The following is a 20300-nucleotide window of genomic DNA, read 5'->3' on the forward strand; positions in this document are numbered from 1 at the left end:
GCCACCATTCTACTTTCTGTGTCTATCAGTTTCTCTATTCTAGGTACCTTATATGAGTGGAATCATACAGTATTTGGCCTTTTGTGTCTGGCTTATTTCATTTAACGTTGCTCATCAATGAACTTTAGCAAAGTTATCTGTGTTGTAGCATGTGTCATATTACCCCATTTACAGGTCAGGAAACTAAACTCAAAGTCACATAGCTAATATTGCGAATTGAGATTTCTACTAAGCATGAAAAAGCATGCTTAATGGAAAACATTTGATCTTGATTTATTTAACTTCTAAATATTTAACTTTGGGAGGAGAATACTTTTTAAATATCTACAGGACTATAATAAGAATTGATTATTAGACTAATTCCATATAGCTCTGGAGATCATTACTAGAACAATAGGTATAAATTAGAGGCAGGTCAACTTTTATTTACTATAAGGAATAACCTTCTAATGGTGCTGTTCCTGGATGGTACGGACTGCTTTTAAAAAGTGTAATTTGGGGCGGGAGGGGAGTTAGATGGCGTAAAAGGGGTCAAATATGTGGTGACAGAGAGAAATCTAACTATGGGTAATGAACACACAGTGCAATATATATATATGCCTTACTGTTGAATTGTACACCTGAAACTTACTTTCGTTAACCAATGTCACCATAAACAAATAGGTTAGTTTAAAAAAATAAAAAATATTTTAAGTAACTTTCAGCAATAAAGACTGATGAATGGTCCTGTGTCAAGGGATGTTACAAACTAGTAAAAAGTTGAATTAGATTACTTCTAAGGGTTCTTTTAAACTGCATGTTTCTTTGATTAAAATATTGCAATCTGGGAGACAGTGCTAAGTTTAAAGTGTGTGAGAGATCTTTAGCAATGAAAGCATCATGGATGTTTTTCTTCTAAATCTATGGCACATTTCTCTGAATATCTTTAGTAAGGGCAGATTCTTTTTCTCTTAAGGGTAGTTTTCAGTTTTGAAAATGAGTAAAAGTCATTATTATGCCTAGTGAATAAAAGGAGATTAGCAACATCAAAGTCCTCAACAGTCCAACTCCCAGTTCATCTTTTCCTAGACTTATTAGCTCTTGCCAGAAAACTTCATGTGAACATTCATGCCTGTTGTGTGTAGCTTTCAATATTCATTCTGCATAGAGTACCTTTTTTTCTTTTAAACTAGATCTTTAAACTAGATGTGGCCCAAAAATGTGAAACATACAGTTTGCCTGATTTGGGAAGAGCTCAAATTCTGGGATAAAATTGAAATTTCTTAAGGATGTTAAAGGACTATGGTGAGAAGAAAAAATGATTGCACCTGCTTAAAATGTGAGAAAAAATAGAAGCAAAATAACGCAATATTGTAATACCTGATAGGAAATCTGTGAAAATATTTTGAAAGATAAGATGAAGAGGGAGGTAGTATTTAGTTAAAAATTAGAGGTTTAGAATTTATGAAGATGAATTAAACTGTCTCCTACTTCCACAGTTTATTAAAAGGAAACCCTTTCCACACACAGCCCTCCACTACCCCATTCAAGAGCTTCTGTTCATCTCTCTTGAGTGAGTAAAAAAAATACCCTTAAGGGCTGTGTTGTTGGAGAGGTGTGAATAAGAAGCAGAGGTGGGCCAGACTAAGTCTGTAAGTGACCTGTGAGTCTGATAAGCTTAAGGAATGGAATTTAATAGATGTTATCAGGTTAGTGAGGAAGTTTTTAAATATTATATTTCATGCCTAGTTAATATTGTGTTTTATCATTATGAAATTAGATTATCTTTATTAATAACTAGTAGATATAGAAAGAATTCTTTAGTAAATTTAAGATGTGGCTATCTTTTGAGTGGGCCTGCTAATTTCCCCTCTAAGAGGGTATTAATGGCTCTTGCATTGACTTGTCATAATGAAATTTTTGTCATCAGTTATTCTTAGCTATCTGGAGAGGATTAAGAAACAATTTTAAAAGCCTGATGAATCCTAGAAACCTGAATCTAGAGGGTTGGAACTTGATAAGCAGGCACTATAAGTCTCAATGGTAGTATATTCTATAAATGAGAGAGGCTAATAGCCAGCTCTAATTGAGGTATAATAACTTTGAATTCCTGTCTAGCATCATGCCAGGCCAGTAGTAGCAGCTACATAAATATTTTTTAAATGACTGAGTGGAGCTTGATACTAAGCCTTCAAGGTGCTTAGAGTTGAGGTTGGAAACAAAATGAACACAGAATTTCTTTCTCTGAAATCCACATTGAGAGTTCATAGAAGAAAGGTTTATATGGACTTGAATGTGAGAGCTGGGCGTTAAGATTTAGGTACAGATGGAAGGGTATTTCTTGCTGTTCTTTCAGAATCAAGAAGCATAGGAAAAGCTGCATTTGAGTTGAGTAAAAGAGAAAGTCTGTGAAGATTCTTAAGTGAAGTTTGTTGAAGAAGTGAGAAATAAAATTGGATCATTTCATTGGAGATCATACTGCAGATGGCCTATGAAGTATAGGAGGAGATTTTTTGAGTGTTCCAGCATTCTTGAATGTTCCAGTATTCTTAACAAAATGGTGTTTTGGGAAGATTAGTATGGCAGTGGTATGTAGGTGGGAACAGAAGGCACAGCTACCTTTATGGGCTAGAAAACTGAGCCTCACCAGGTACTTATAATTGATTGCATGAAAACCATCATATCAAGTTAATGATTAAATATTGGGTATGTTTAGTTCTGCTTATAAAACGTCCATTTAAAAAATATATTATTTTGACCATATTAACTCTTATATAAGGATATTGACATTTGGGGGCCAGATAATTTGTTGCGAGAGCTGTCCTATCAGTTTTAGGATGTCTAGCAGCATTCTTGGACATTTTGGACATGTATGGAGACAAAAATATCTCCATACATCGCTAGATGTTTCCTGGGGGCAAAATCACTCCAAGTATTTCCTTGAAGCATACTTACAATATGGTGTTAAACTTAACCAGAAACACTTGGTGCTATGTTGCAGGAATATATATGGTATTCTAGTAATTTTGCTCCGTGTACATTTCTAAGTCATATAATAGTAATGTTCTGAAGATTAGGAAAAACTAAAAAGATTGTGAAATATATTGTGCAAACAAACATGGACACTAGTTGAGAGTCAAAGGAGTGCTTGGACACCAAAACAACAGGCTTAAATTAGGATTTCCTAGGCAAACTGGGATGAATGGTCGCCCTACGAGTAATCATCAAACATTTATTGAGTGCCTACTATGAGTAGAGTACTATGTTAAGATGATAAGTAGTCATAAGAACTGTGGAGTCTGGAAAGCCTCATGAAAAGGTAAATCTTGGACTGGTTTTGAAGTAGGGCTTGAGTCAGACGAATAAAATGGAAAAGAAATTCTTAACAAAATGGTGTTTTGGGAAGATTAGTGAAAACTATTAACAAAGGCGTCTGTCGTTAAACTGTCCATGATACATAAAATGAACATAAAATGGCCTCTTTGGATGTATTTTTCAGACCCTCATGTCATCACTTATAGCTTTGCTAATTAAACTTTAATAAGTGATATTGAAAAAAACTGATGGGAAAGAGAAGAAAGCTGAAATTGTAAAATAGGTTAAATTTTGCCTCTTAAAGATACTGGGATAATTCGATTATATGTCACTTGGGAGAGATCCTGGTTAATTTATATGGGTATTTTGAAAGGAACAAATAAGGTAAAATAGATAAAAATTAAAATAGGAAAAATTTATAGTTCTGCTGATCTTACAGTTTGGGTAACCAAGTGATACAATTAAGAATAACTGTAGAATTTCCATGATTATAATTTTTCAGGAAAAAATGCAATGCTCTACTATAAATTCTTCATAATTATTTCTTTTGCTCATTCTGTAATATTAAGTATCTTTTCTACTATGTGCCAGTTTTCTTTGGCTGTGAGAGTGGGGCATAAGATATGTGAAGTGTTCTTATTCCTGCCCTTGAGATGCTTAGAGTCCCATATGAGAGACAGTTATATAATTATATATAATTTACACACACACGCACAACTACAAACTCCAGCAATGGAAGATTAGATTGGGTTTTCTCTCCAGGGCAATGCCAGTTCTAAAATACTATCCCTTTCCCAAATGTTTTTTATGCTTTCTGACCATCTCAGTATACAGTATACTTCAAGAATCCTCATATACCACGCTTATTTTTCTTTAACTCAAAAGAAAAGAGAATGGACAGATGTTAATATTAACTTTAGTTCTATAAGCAGAGTACAGTGTGCCATTCTCATGACGCTGGCACGTAACCTAAAAATGTTGCCAAATTTTCTTTAGCACTTCAATTACCTGATATTTTAAGCTAACATATTGTTATGGTTAAATACATATATTTAAATATGTATATCTAAATTCATGTATTTGGATTTCCTCCTATTATTTGGTGTTCATATTTTCATATAGATAAAATTTTAATTTATAATAATTTAAAAAATTTTAGATCTGTAGGAATACTGCAAATAGAAAATTCTCTAATAGGACAGTTGTTTAATATTCATTGTATTAATAAACTTTTGTTACAAGTGTTTCGTGGATTCTAACTTTATGCTCATATCTTTTCTCAGATATTGTTGCAGAAACCTCAACAATTAAGAAAAACATGTTAACTTTTTATTTATTTTTAATAAAAATATATTAATTTTTAAAACCTAACTTTAGTTGACAATTAAAAGTCATTATAGTATGCATTATTATTATTATCCGGGATTTGAAGGATATATTATTTGCTAAAAATTATAACTTTTTAGGCATAAGTGCCTAAAAAGTGGCTTCTATAGATTAAGACCCCGTTTAAGGCATTTCAGAGATAAAGTTAGCTATTAACAAGCAAGATACTCTAAATAGTGTGGAGATTATACACTCACACATATCTCACGTGTATGTAACATATCTATGCATATATATGTTTACCTATTTGTTTTCTGTGGACTAAAAACTTCTGCTATCAGTAATAATTGCTATCTTTGTATGTGGTTGTGGCTGAAAAAATATGTATTTAGTATACATAAAGACTGTCTCTTGCTTTTCAGCTGTTACCACAATTCACAGAGTCTGGTGTAGTTTGAGACTCCCCGTCTTTCTGATGTCTTTTCTCAAAAAGAAAGAACTCCATTTCAGATGGCTACACTCTGAGTTGGTCCCACTGTAACTATTGTTTCTCAGCAGTACATGGGTAGGCCTCGATACTAGAAGTTTGTCTTTCTAAAGAAGCCATTTCCAACCTTAGTTCTGTGATATCTCAGGGACTACAAAAATTTTTTCCATTGTCTTAAGAAACCCATGCCATATTGGAATGAGAATGAAGAGAGTTATGAAATAAAAATGGAAGCATAGAGCACTATTATCTAAAAGTATGGAATTTACTACTTTAAAGCTTTTCTTCTGTCTGCTCTTTTTGTCCTGCCTTATTTTTTGGTTCACAATGCTGTATGCTCTCATACCTGCTGTTATGTATATTATATATGTATTCTACCCTGCAACTAATGCCACTTCAGTGCTCATAAACTGTTCTAAGCCCTTATTAATGAATTTGCCTTAGTAATAATTACCATTATTATTATTATAGGTAGTAACACTGATGATAGTTCTCTAAAAACCGAAAGGGTATTTTATATTTCTTCATATAAATGTATGTCTTTAAGTCAGCTAGTAGGCCAAATATAATGATAAATGGCATGATGATCGGTCTAAAATTTCAAAAAGATTCTGTGCGTGTGTGTGTGTAGACTGAAGATTTTTTTTCAATTGAGTTGTGATTTTGTGTTGGAATAATGGGATTGATAACTTTATATTTTATGTTGGTAGGGCTTAAAAGAGAGCAGGAAACAGCAGGAGGCTATTAGTATAATTACTATACTGAAGTCTTTAACTCAAGGATCTTTTGCATTTTTTAAAATGGTTAGGCAGTACTATAACCAGAGTAATCCTGGTTTTGCCACTTAATAGCTATACTACCTTGGACAAGTAATTTATCTTACTGTATCTCAGTGACCTCATCTGTAAAACGGGTATTGTAATACTACCTATCTCATAGGTTCATTGTGAAGATTGAAAGAGTTAGTATATTTAAAATACTGAAACCATGCCTGGCATGTTAAATAACATTTGTAAAATATCAAATAACGTTGATAATATATAAATGATAATAATAATATTATTGCCATGTTGACTAAGAAGATTTGTTAAATCATGATAAAGCAATGTATCTTAATGGTTTAGAATTATTATATTAAATTAAGTTGTGGGTAAAACCAGAGACAATTTTATTAATGAAAGTGTTTTTAAAAACCCAATTATAAAATAGAAACAAAAATACAACTCAAAATGGCCACTTTGATCTTATTTACTTTGGTTTCTTTATCTTTTTTCATATGTATTTTTAAATATTGTGATCATGGTTGCTTTATTCAGTATTCATTCAGGTGCAAATATTTGATTATCTCTAAATGTTAATCACTGTGCCAGGGATTACACATCAATCTTTGTGAAGAAAAAGTCTCTGTTCTTTTGCCTTGACTATGCCTGCTCAAAAAATAGAGAAGGATGAATTTGAGCTATTAAAATCTGATGATTTTCCTTGGTAAGAGTTGCACACCAATAAAGAAATCTATTTTAATAACAATTTTTAATATAACTTATTTTTACCTTAAGTAAAGTTAAATTTTTGTTGTCCTTAGCTTCAGCTGACTATGCAACATGAAGTAATTACTATGATTACCATAAATTCGCCAAAGTCACTCCAGTCTCCGTTCTTATCTGCATCATTTAATTGTATGTCTGCTATGTGTATATGCACAGAAAAGTCAAGAAAGACATACTCCAAACTGTAAATAACTTTAGGGGATAGAATTGGTCGGGAGAGAGAGGTTATTATCACTCCATACATTTACATATTTCTGCATTGCTGAATGTTTTTACACTTTTAAAAAATAATAGAGTTTTATTCTTAGGTTTTATCATCAGTCATATGATACAGGTAGGTATGACATGGTCCAAATTATGATTTTTTTTATTGTCAGTTTCATGATATTCATATTCATAATTACATTTCTACTAGTTCTCAATATTTAACAGTATGCATAAATTATATTTAATGGTGTTTAATTTCTTTGTAATGATTGTTATAAGAGAAAAAGCAGTATCTTGAAAGGCCAATTCATTTCTAACAGATTTTTAAAAACAGCTTCATTGAAATATAACTTACATATCAAAAGATTCATCTGTTTAAAGTGTACTATGGTTTTTAATATCCCATAATCTTTAATATATTTACAGTATAGTTCAGCCATCACTGTTACATGGTTTGGAATATTTTCAACATCCCCAAAAGAAACTTTGTACTCAGTAGTAGTCACTTCCCATTTCTCTTACCCCTACCCTATCTCCTATCTGTAGGCAGCCACCTCTCTACTTTCTGTCTCATAGATTTGTCTATTCTAGACGTTAAATATAAATGAAATGATACAAAATGTGGTCTTTCTTGGCCAACTTCTTTTACTTAGCATAATGTTTTTGAGGTTCATCCATATTGTAGCATTTTTATCACCTCTAACACATTTTTAAAATGTCTCTTTTCAACTATAAATACCAACTCAAAAAATTCAGACAAGACAAAGATGAATAAAGTATAAAGTCAAGTTTTTTGAAATTGGAATGAGGGAGGTGGAATTTCCCTAATTTATAGGCAAAGATGCTTTGTTAAAACCTTGTTTCACATAGAGGGGAAACCTAAAACAATTCTATGAGAGGTGTTCAAGGAAGGTTTTCCTGAAGAAGTGATATTTAAGCTGAAACTAGGTAGAAAGTAGGGATGAGCTGGCTGAAGTTAGGGGAGGGTGAGGATGAGGTAAGCAGGATGTGGAATTGAGTTTGTTTCAGGCAAGGAGAACAGCAGGCACAGGTGACCTAGAAGCAAAAGTGTCGGGCTTTCCAGGACTAGAATTAGTACCATATGGCTGTTATTTAGATTTCGGGTGGTGGAAGAGGGTGTGAATTAAAATAAAAGTACAAAATTAAGTTTTTCATTGCTTGTGTCTCAAGGCTGTGGGAACTTTTTTTTTTTTGGAAAAGACTATCCTGAGGACAAAAGGAAACTGGCACAGAATTAAAAAGAATTTTTTAGAATTGTTTTGGCTATTCTTTGCCCTTTACATTTTCATGTAACTTTTAGAGTTAGCTTGTCAATTTCTATGAAAATGCCTGCTGAGATTCTTTTTAGATATTGTGTTGATTCTTGGAAGAATTTGGAAGAATTAACATCTTGACAATATTGAGTCTTCAAATCTATGAACATAGTACATCTCTCCAATTATTGTCATCTTTAATTTCAGCAATGTTTTATCATTGTCAGTGTATAACTCTTGCATTTCATTTGTTAAATTTATTCCTAAGTATTTTATTCTTTTTGATAATGTGAATGAAATTGTTACATTTATTTCCAATTCAAATTGTTCATTGATAATTTGTAGAAATGCAATTGGTTTTTTGCCTATTGATCTTATATCCTGTAACCTTGATAAACATTTATTCTAATTTTTTTTATGTGTTTATTGTTTTTTGGTAGATTCCTTCAAAGGATTCTTCATATATAGGATTATGTTCTCTGTGAACAAAGACAATTTTACTTCTTTCTTTCCACTATTGATGCCTTTAATTTCTTTTTCTTGCTTTATTGTACTTACTAGATGCTCCAGTACAGCACTGAATTGAAGTGGTGAGAATGTACATCCTTAACTTCGTTCCCAGTCTTAGGAAAGGCATTCAGCCTTTCACCATTAGATTTATTTTTCTGACACAGTTTGTGTAGGATTGTCCTTATTTTTTTCTTAATAATGATAAAATTAATAAGTGATGACATCTGGGCCTGGGCTGCTTCTATTCAGGAAAATTTTTAATTACTAATTTAAATTTTTTTTATTAATATCTTCAGATTATCTATTTCTTCTTGAGTTCCATTTGGTAACTTGTATCTTTCTAGGAATTTGTCTAATCTATCTAAGCTATCTGTTTTGTTGGCATAAAGTTGTTCATAATATTCCCTTATAATAATATTTTCTTATAATAAAATGCTTTTAATATTGGTAGTATTTATAGCAGTGTTCACTATATCTGATTTTGGTAATTTGTGCCCCCCCTCAGGTAAATATAACTAAATATTTATCAATTATTTTGTGTATTTTGAAAAAAACTTTTCTTTTTTCCTCTATTATTTTTCTGCTTCATTGATTTCTACAAATACTTATAATTTCCTTCCTTTTTACTGTCTTGGGTTTAATTTGCTATTTTTCTTTTTAATGCTTAGATTGTTGATTTGAGAACTCTTTTCTTTTCTAATAATGTATTTAAAATTATAAATTTTCCGCCAAATACTTCATTAGCTTCACATAATTATTGGTGTGTTATAGTTTTGTTTTTATTCATTTTGATATTTTTTTTTTCAGTTCAAAGTATTTTCTAATTTCCTTTGTGATGTATTCTTTGACCTGTGGTTATTTATGTTATTTAATTTCCAAATATTTGGAATTAATGAAATTTCTGTTGATTTCTAATTTAATTACATTGTGGTCAGAGAACAAGACTTTGAAAAATTTCAGTTATTTTAAATTCAAAAAGCCTTTTTTATGATCTAGATGATGGTCCTACAGAATGTTTCATGTGCACTTAAGAAGAATGTGTACTCTGTTATCATTGAGTGGAGTGTTCCATAAATGTAGATTAAGTAAAGTTGGTTGATAATGTTGTTCAAGTCTTTTATATCCTTACTGATTCTTCATATAGTTATTTTTTCAGTTATTGTCTTTTTTCTTTCAATTTTACTACTGTTATTAGGTATGTTTACATTTAGTTGCTTTATCTTCCTAATTTATTGATAATGTTTCCCTTTGTCTCTAGCAATATTTCTTATGTTAAATTCCAACTCTCTGGTATTTTGGTATAATAGGACTTTGTCTGTCATTTATAGTTTATTTAATTAATTATTTCACTGTTTTCAGTTTGACTCAATTGTTTCTATTCTTTGCCCTTCTTTAACTGTGTTCTAGTATAATGAGTGAGTTCCAGTCATAACTTGAACATTCTGGGCTCTATGTTGTGAGACTCATAATTATATTTCCCCTTTTTTAGTAGACAGTCAGTTACCTTATAGGTGTAGTGCATAGGCGTGGGTGGAGGTAAATGTTCTGTTCCTTACTAGGCCCTGCTGACACCACTTCAGCACAGTGGAGCAGTGGCTCATACCACCTCTTTCCTAATGGATGAGGGGTGTAAATCACTGATAGATGGGGTTGGGGAAAAGGGAGTTGAAGTGTCCCCCTTCCCATTGCTTTCTTTTGCCGAATAGGGGCTCCCCTTTGGGCCTCTATGAATTAATTTTAGCAGAAATAGGGTAATGAAATAATATGTTTCAATTTTTTGACAAGTAAAAACTTGACAAATCTCAACCTGTTGTAAGTTGCATTAGCCATCAGTAAACTGGTTGTGTCCATGAGAAATAAGCCCCTCTTGATTAAACCATATATTATTACTTATGACATTTGAAAGCATCAGAGGAAAAAAATGTTTTTAATAATAAAATGGTTATTTTGAAGAGGATATGTGTTTGTAAGAAATGAGCAAAGAAGATGATATGTATAGTTATTGCAAATATTTTTATTTGGGATATTCTTTAAAATTCAGAGACTGAAACACCTTGGTCTTCCTAAAGGAGGATCCCATTACAAGCTACAACCCAGCTACAGTGTCCTCTAGCAGGTTTAGAAGTACTTTGAAAAGTCAACCAACCACAGTTCTGACTGAAGAATAGTTTTGTGCCAGTGCCACATGAACCAAAGCCGTCGAACTTTACTTGATGGTAGTGATGGGTCCCTGAAATAAGAGGATAGAGTGGTATAAGATAGTTGGCATACCCCAGGGATTATTAAATCAGTATCTCCCTTTTTATCACTCTAGGTATGGGTGGGTTCCACATTAACTTTTAACTGTTAGTAAAAGGAACAAGCTTTCTTTATTGCCAGTTAAGTGAGTGCATAGAGAAATGGTAGGGGGAAAGGTATACTATACATGTAGGATCTGCAGGGCTTGGTTTCAGATTTTTGGTGAGAGTAGGAAATAAAAACAATGAAAGATTCCAAAAGTACTCTTAAGTTTTAGCTTTTGTAACTGAAAGAATTACAGTGCCACCAGCAAAAAACAGGAAAGCTACCATTCACGGGGCATAGGGGAGATGATAATGATGTTTTAGTTTAATTGATTTTGAATTACCGATGCTTAATTCATTCAGTTAATAGTATTTTTTAAGATGTTTTATAAAACACCTTTATCAAGATATAATTTACATACTATAAAATTTACCCATACCTGTACAACTTATGTACTGTAAAATGCATTGTATAATTCAATGAATTTGGTCTGTTGACAATCACAATACAGTTACCACGGTCATCACCACCATATAATTTTAGAACATTTATATCACCCTAAAAAGAAACCTCATCCCCATTCCTACCTCCAGCCCTAGGTAACAGCTAATCTACTTCCTGCTCCTTGTCCTTTTCTAGACATTTTACATAAATGGAATCATACAGTATGTGTTCTTTTGTGTTTGGATTCTTTCATTGAGCATGTTTTTGAGGCTCATTCATGTTCCTTGCACTTTTTTTTTTTTAGGCAACCCTTAGTTGACCTCACAGATTGCAAGGACCTTGTCAGCTTACGATCCTTTATTTTTTATTTTTTACCCTACAGCACCTGGTCTTCCCAGGTGATCTCCCATTCAAGTACTAACTAGGCCCGACCTTACTTAGCTTCCGAGATCAGACGGGATTGGGCTTGTTTCCTTGCACTTTTTTAAACGTATTTTATAGCTAATAGTAGAGGAACGTACTAAGTACACACGAGTTGTGTTGGTAAATTATGTAAAACTATTAAGTGCAAGGAAAAATTATACATTGAAAGAGTGGTGATAATATCATAAAATGTTTTTAATGTTATTCATCTATAGAGGTTTGCTTGCTAAATATTTGCTAACATAGAATGTCAGTATATGATAGTTATTATAATTAAAGCTGGGATGCTGAGGTAGAGATTTGTTATGAGACATTTGCAATATTTAAGTTGGAAAGAGAATGAACCCCACTGGTTTCATTTTGAATTGTTAGTAAGTTATTTTATAAATTGAGATTCTGTTTCATTATTTTTGTCCAAATGAGTATGGCCTGTGGACTAGAGAAATGATCATTTACCTTATTAGTCTTGATCATCTTGATCAGAGTTAAAGAACTGAAGTGAGTGACAGACTTTAGTGATAGATAGGAGAGAAGAGAAAAGGGATAGAAAATGTACATATCGCCATTAGAAAGTAGTTTGTTGATTCCGGTACTATAGAGATATATTTATAATACCAGAATACACTTCGTTTTATTGCCCTAACTTGATTAATATAAAATATGAAATTATTAACTCCTTTTATTGAGACATTTAACTATATAGATATATCAAAGCATAATTTTGTTTATAAATTCCACTTGAAGCGTCTTAATTTTAAAACCACTCTGGTTAGAATTCAAGCAACTTCACACTTTTTACATGGAGTCACATTTGAAATAAAGTAATATCAATTGACATAATTGAGACTAATCTCCCTCACATCAGTCAGAATGGCTGTTATCAAAAGTCAACAAATAACACGTGTTGGCAAGGATGTGGAGAAAACAGAACCCTTGTGCATTGTTAGTGAGACTTCGAACTGGTGTAGCCACTATGGAAAACAGTATAGAGATTCCTCAAAAAAGGAACAATAGAAATACCATACAACCCAGCAATTCTACTTCTGGGTGTTTATCCAAAGAAAATAAAAACATTAATTTGAAAAGATATATACTTCCCTATGTTCATTGCAGCATTATTTACAATAGCCAAGATAGGGAAGCAGTCCATCAATAGATGAATGGATAAAGAAGATGTGGTATACACACACACACATCCACATACATACATACACACACACACACACACAGTGGAATATTATGCAGCAGTTAGAAAGAATGAAATCTTGCCATTTGCAACAGCAGGCTGCATCTAGAGGGTATTATGGTAGGTAAAATAAGTCAGGCAGAGAAAGATAAATATCGTATGGTTTCACATGTATGTAGAATGTAAAAAATCAAAACAAACAACAATCAGAAACAGAGACCAAAAGGATGATTATCAGAAGAGGAGATGGGTGAATGGTGAAGAGGAATATATATAGTCAATAATATTGTAATAAATTTGCACGGTGACAGATGATTACTAGAAATTAGTAGGGTCATCCCATTGTAAGGTATAAAATTGTCGAATCACTGTTTCATACACCTTCAACTAATATAACCAATATTGTATACTAATTATACTTAAATAAAAAATAATCGGGACTAATCTGAGGAAAAACTATGAAGTAGGAAATTAAAGTACAGTCCACCCTTGTCTTATGCTTCTCTTTTTCTTTTTATATATCTTACTCAGCACCTTATAAAATACTGTCTCTTTTTTCCTGAGATTGACAATTTCATAAATTGATTCATATTAAGTTATTAAGGACTTAAATTATTGCTTTTCTGTGACATGTCATTGTTCGAAAAGAGGGCTACAGAATGGGTACTGCTTAACTAAAAGGAATAAATTACTAATTGTAGTTTTTTGTGTAATTTGTGGTAGGAAGAGACATAGGAAGTGGAAAGCAAGGTTTTTATCTCCTCGTCCTGCCTCCTAGACAACACTTAGTGGCGGGACTATTTTGGGAGTTGGTCAGGTACTATTGAAAACAGAATAAACTATTTTAAATATGGATGTCTCCTAATAGTTTTTGTAAAGAAAGTAAGAGAGAAAAATAAGACACATTTTAGGATTGGACAGTTGGCCTCATTTGGGTTCATTTAATAATTGAGATTTGGGTTTATATTGGTGGGTAGAGTGTCATTTTCTTCTGGCGCACAAAGTAAATGTGGGTGGTTTTAAACGTGCTCTATGACTTTCACTCCCTCCTCCATTTAAATCTGTCCAAAGGACCCCTATCTTTTAACCTTGTGCTTAATAATAAATGTTAACCTTTTTTTTTTTCTTCTAGGCTGTATTCATCACCAAAGAAAAAACTTACACCAATGCAGAAATCAATTAGTCCATTAGTTTGGTGCAGGCAAGTTTTGGATTACCCAAGTCCTGATGTTGAATGTGCTAAAAAATCTCTTATCCACAAACTTGATCAAACTATGTCAGGTATGTCTATAATTTTACTTGTACATTCACCTCTTTGCCTTATTTAATCAAAACAAACAAACAAACAAACAGATGTATGTTGAAATATGTTTATAGGAAGATAATTCTTTGCCTGATAGTGTTTTTCAAATCTCATTGTGCATGCCATCATGAGTTTTTGCCATATGCAGATAACCTTGTTCTATTATTCACTTCACTTTTTTTCAATCTCCTCATTTTTATTTAGCTTCATTCTAAAGAATAATATCCAAATAATGGATTTTATATGATAGGTTTTTTTCTAAAGCAAGTTAAAATAAATAATATTTTTTAAATGTTTGTCTGGTATCATCTAAAATTATCTCACCACCCTTGGAGAAATTTTGATGTGAAAGAAAGCTACAGGTCGAGAACCAAAGAGACCTTATTCTCACTCTAGCACTGGTTACTGTGTGATTCTGCTCATTATTTAACTTCTGTAAGAGTGATAAACCTTATAAGGTTATTTTAAGGATTAAATGATAATGTTAATGAAAGAGCCTAGCATGTTCTGGATCACAGTAGGTGCTTAGTAAATGTATTCATTTCCCTGCCTTGTTGTTTTTTAACCTGGCATTTTAAGTTTATATTGTTTTTATGCTCTTTTGTTTAGTAGCATTCACAGATCTGACAGAATGTGTTTGTGACTATTTATGGAATTTAATGTAGCATGCCAGTGTGGGTAGAAATATAGGAAAAATATTATTGACTCTTTCTTGGAATTTCTCTCAGTCTCTTAAGAATGTTACTGTTTTCTGGAATACTCATATAGTAAAGAATTGATGCATGACTGTTATTCCTAAATAGGTTTTGTTTTTCCCCTTTGTGTTTACTTGGCAGCTATGTACTTAAAATTGCTTTTTGTGGCTTGATTATCAAAATAAGTGCTCTCTTGTTAGAGTGTAAGCTGAAAGTGGTCAGGGGAGGCAAAGGGGATACTAAACAGTTAAACTGGCATACAGTAAAGTGCAGTTTGGTTGGCTGTCAGGAGTAATGGTGATTATATGAAAATAACATCTAGGATGTGATTATAGAGCTTCTGAGTCTGTTTTAACACTAATGTCTTACTTTTCCTCTGTGTAGAGAATCCCTTTTTTAAAAGCAGTAATAGCCTTTATGTAATTTTTAAAATGTGTTTGTCCAAATATCATGTGTTTATAGAATTATATCCTGGAGCTTGATTTAAATTATATTCATAAGAGATTTTTAGAAACAAGCTAGTATTTCACAATTTGAAATAACTGGAGAATTTCTAACTCATTTCAGTTGGATGGTATCATTTAGACATTTATTAAAAATACTTTTAGGAATAATTTTCTAGTACTCTCTCACCTTAGAAATAATATAAGTATATTTTACAATTTAAATAATTACTCAACTTTACCCTTATTTCATGCAAGCAGCCATAGATAATACATAAATGAATAGGCATGGCAGTGTTCCAGTAGAACTTTATTTATGAAAGCAAGTGACAGGCTGGATTTGGCTCACAGGCTATTGTTGACTAACTTGTGGTTTAAAACGTCCTAAGGAATGGGAACTATTAGCAATAGGTAATTAGCAACTTGGATTTAGGGGAGAAAACCAAGGCTGTTGTACCTTAAAAATAGCATTTTGAAGGAGTGGCTTTTTTCTTTATTTATAACAAGGGTATTAAAGATAGTAGGAGTGTGTAAGAGAAGCTGTTACTCTTGAACCAAAACTAGGTGTAATCAAGTACTTAATCTGTTCAACAGTGTTTAGATTTTATAGCTATATATGTGTAGAGCAATAGCTACAACTATAAATATAAAGTATATTTAAAAGAAAATAATTTGGCTATTGCAGGTTTGAACCTTGTAGTCTTAACCCCCCTTTTCTCAAGTTGGAGGAGAGATTATTCTTTAAAAGTATTTTTTTGATAAGGCAAAGGAAAATTCCTGGGAATTTAGCTCTTGTATTCTAGCAGAACACTTTCTGCTCCATCACTCAGCTTCTCTGCAGTGCACTACCACTTGTTCCTAAATATGTATAAAATATGCTGTTTTGTCTCATAGTGAATATATATATAACTACTCTGTCCACTTTCTGTGCTATCCAAAGAAACAAAAACTAAACAGAAAACATATGTTCCTCTTCCCAAAACCACTACTTTGCCAATATTCAAACCAGAAACTTCAGTCGTCTTATTTTTTTCCCTTTAGTAATCCTTTCCAATTTTTAATCTTTTTTCCTTTTTTTTTATTTGTCACCTATACTGCCTAGTTCAGTTCAGTCTAATCTATTAAAAATCAAAATTTCCATCAATATTTTTTCTGAACTGATTGGATCATATCACTCTTGCTCAGAAATCACTGATAGCACTATCACTGCTACTAAATTAGAGTTCAGACCCCTGAGCATAATGTTCCAGGCCTTCCGTGACCTGGCCCCAGCTGGTTTTTCCTGTTTTGTCCCTCACCGTGTACTTTACCTTTCTAGATTACTCAGTCTTATTCCCTGATCATATTGATGCATTTTCAAGACACTGCTTTTGTTCATGTTATAGACACGGATGAAAGCACATACTTTCCCTACTTTCAGTGACCTATCAAATTATTAATCATCCTCAAAAGACTGCTCTAGTGCTTCTCCTTCCAAAAAGCCTTACCTAGTTTCTCATTGTAATGAGAAATTATTCCTAGCTCATCATTTCCACAAACTTTTACACCTTTTCGATAGTACTCATTTCATTTTGTCTTGAAATCGTTGTTTTTTCTACCTACACTATGTGGCTGTAAGCCTCTTTAGAAAAAGCACCATGTCACATTTTCTGTATAATCTACACAGTGCTTTGCTGATGGTCATAAATATTGAATAAACTGTGAATTTTAGAATAGGATGGAAGAAAGAAATACCATTGTAGTTATTGTTGAATATAATTTTACTTAATATCTTAACCCTGTTTTTATATGACTTCTATAATATTATATGCCTAACACAATTTTTCTCCCTTTTTTGGGAGATATATTCTCCTTGGGTCAGAAAAAGGAGGGGGAGGCTGGGGGAGGGGAGAGGCTTTTCTCTTTTTAAAAAGAATTCTCACATTTTTTACCTTAACCTAGCCCAAATAGTCAATAATGCCCTTTAGTCTAAAAATTTTTATTTTGAAAAAGATATTTTTAAAAACTCATTTCATAGGATTTTTTTGTATAGAGAAATGAGAAAACACAAATATGCTTTAGCATTCATTTTCTTTTTTAAAGGCCATTCAGGGTTGATATGTTGGAATAAACTTTCCAGTACAATAGAAGTAAATTCATTTAGTAGCTAATAATTTGTTGAGGAGATAGTCTTCCTCTGATGTTATTTTTGTTGTGGTTACTGTTTTACTTGCATAACACAATTTAAGATAATGGAAATCTTTTGTTGGGATTAATATATATATTTTCCCCACTACTATAAGAATGTTTCTGACTTAATGAATTTCCTAATAGGAAAATTTTTGTAATAAAATGTTAATTTTTTCTGTTATTAAATTTGATTTTCCCCCTTCTCATTAATACAGCTCTCAAGAGGCAGAACTTATATAATAATCCTTTCAACTCCATGAGTTACACAAATCCTTACAGTCCAAATACAAGTAGCCCATACAGCAGTGGTTTCAATTCTCCATCCTCAACCCCCGTGCGACCTCCTATAGTTAAACAGCTAATACTTCCTGGAAATTCAGGTAAGGAGAAAATGAAATAGTGATTAAAGAATGGTTTTTAATTTACTGCCCTAAAAATACTGTATTCATCAGTAGTTCAAGATCTTTTATTTATGAAACTTTTAACTAATTAGAGAAATTATCATTGAGGAGCTACTTGGCACCAGGTACTATACTAGGCACCAGGGATACAGATAAGCCAGTTTACTTACATCCATGAAGTTTTCTTTAGCATATACTTAAATATTTTTAATCTGGCTTTATTAAATAGGGTTCAAAGCTTGATTATTTTAACCAATAGATGCTTATTGAATAACTTGCTTTGGTTGTAAAAGCTACAGTTAAAAATTTTTTTCATAGAATTTTAATGAACTTTGGTATTACACTTAAAGAATAGTATAAAGATATGTGTCAATGTGCTGAAAGAGTGTTTGGAGCCCTAAATGACATGAGAGGGATAGAGTGTGGTAAATTGGGGAAGGAATGTTCTGCTGTGGTTCTGTGACTGTGACTGTGGTTCTGTTACTCTGTAACTTACTGTTCTTTGTTGTTCACTCATTCAGTTACTCTTATTGTGGCTGCTGTCTTGGCTATTATAACTTCCTTAAAAAATAAAGTATTGTTAACCATTTCCCATTTTTTACCTGAGTGCTTTCTAGTCTAATAACTTTATTGACCCTGCTCTTCGCTTTATATATAGGTTGTTACTTGCTATTCATTTCACCCATGACTGTTAGGCTAAAAAGTTTAATCCCTATATTTGGTTAGTATAAAAGATTTTATCCAGGCACAATTTGAGCCTGACTTTGTAGTACTTTACCTATCATGTGCACTATACTTATCATGTGCAATTTGAGCCTGACTTTGTAGTACTTTACCTATCATGTGTACTTTACCTATCCCGTGCTTTTCTTAGTTATATAAACTTTAACTATTTTGTATTCTTCTTACTCCTCTTATGTGCCTTTCATATTGGAGCTGACTCTTAGGGTGAAGAATTCTGGAAAACAAATGTTTCAAATAAATTCATACTAGGAATGATAGTGACAGTGTTGGGATTTTATTATTCTGCACTAGAAGCTGATGATCTGATGAAAGCATTTCCTTAGAAACAAGTTATACTCTTTTGGATATGTATATCCTTCATTCCTCTGACCTGTCTTCTATCCCCCTTTTGGTTTAGAATGATAAAATACTTTTTTTATCTAGTTATTTTCTTCATCCTATTTTTGTGCTTCACTACTAAATTTCAGAGAACTCCTTGAATCACCCTTAATAGTTTGGCAAAAGAATTTTGCAAACATGGTAGAAATGAGCTAGTGTTCTTTCTTTGGTTTGTTTCTAAATTTCTAAGGAATCTTGATTTTCCTCAAATTATAGTTTTCTGGTTTAGGAATAATAGATGCTTTTATTCAGAGAAACAGATGATAGTGTTTGCTAATGACTATGAATTTAGGAGGAGAAATCACAACATCATAAACTCTCTTGTAAAAGTCGAAATCCTCTAATATATATTATTTAACACTAACTTCTTGCCAGGAACTCTATTGACAACTTAACTGTTTCATAAGAGAATAGATAAGTTATGATTATTGAAAATGTGTTTTCTGTTTATGCCAAAATATGTGAAGGAGGCTCTATAGCCCTCTTTATTCTTAATAAAGTCAATCTTTAATTTCAGTATTTGGAAATTAAATTACAAGCAGAAAAGGAAGAATGATAATGAACTGAATCAAAAGATATAGTATCAAGTTAACTACAACAGATATTCATTCAATTTTTGTTTTACCAAAGTTTGAATCTTTTTCTTTATTAAGGTAATTTGAAAAGTTCATCAGACAGAAATCCTCCACTAAGTCCTCAATCCTCTATAGACAGTGAGTTAAGTGCTTCAGAATTAGATGAAGATTCAATTGGATCCAATTATAAGCTAAATGATGTAACTGATGTGCAGATTCTAGCTCGGATGCAGGAAGAAAGTAAGTATTTTAATTGTTAAAGTTGAGTGTTTCACACTACATATTTTTATTGTGGGTATTAAATATGTCTTAAAGTGTTATGACAAAGCGGAATATTATTAATGTAGTAAAATTAGAAATGTTGAAATTTTAGAGGCTTATTCAACATATGGACTTGTTTGTTTGTTAACTTGTTTTTGGAGTTCATTTTATGTAGAGCAGATTGCTTGCTGTGTGAAGAGCAGGCAGGCAGGTTATGCTCTGCTTCCGTGACTGATAATCATGCCCTGCATGTTACTCTGCACTGGAACTCTCTAGTGTAGTTATTACTCTGTTACTCTGTTTGCTTACTGTAGACCAATGTTTCTCAACCTTTTTTCATTAAAGGTTCT

At 32.3% G+C, this 20300-nt stretch overlaps 1 protein-coding gene across 2 annotated transcripts in view; it reads left to right on the top strand.

Moving 5' to 3' along the window:
* Positions 1-20300, top strand: part of SLAIN2 (SLAIN motif family member 2) — a 68043-nt gene that overhangs the window by 12721 nt on the left and 35022 nt on the right. For both annotated transcript variants that reach the window (XM_039845151.1, XM_039845150.1), the window contains exons 2-4: positions 14114-14262; positions 17807-17971; positions 19768-19929. In XM_039845151.1, the coding sequence (XP_039701085.1) occupies positions 14114-14262; positions 17807-17971; positions 19768-19929 (476 nt within the window). The remainder of the gene's footprint in view (positions 1-14113; positions 14263-17806; positions 17972-19767; positions 19930-20300) is intronic.

The sequence above is a fragment of the Pteropus medius genome, unplaced genomic scaffold (assembly GCF_902729225.1).
Source record: "Pteropus medius unplaced genomic scaffold, Ma_sr-lr_union100, whole genome shotgun sequence".
Lineage (NCBI taxonomy): Eukaryota > Metazoa > Chordata > Mammalia > Chiroptera > Pteropodidae > Pteropus > Pteropus medius.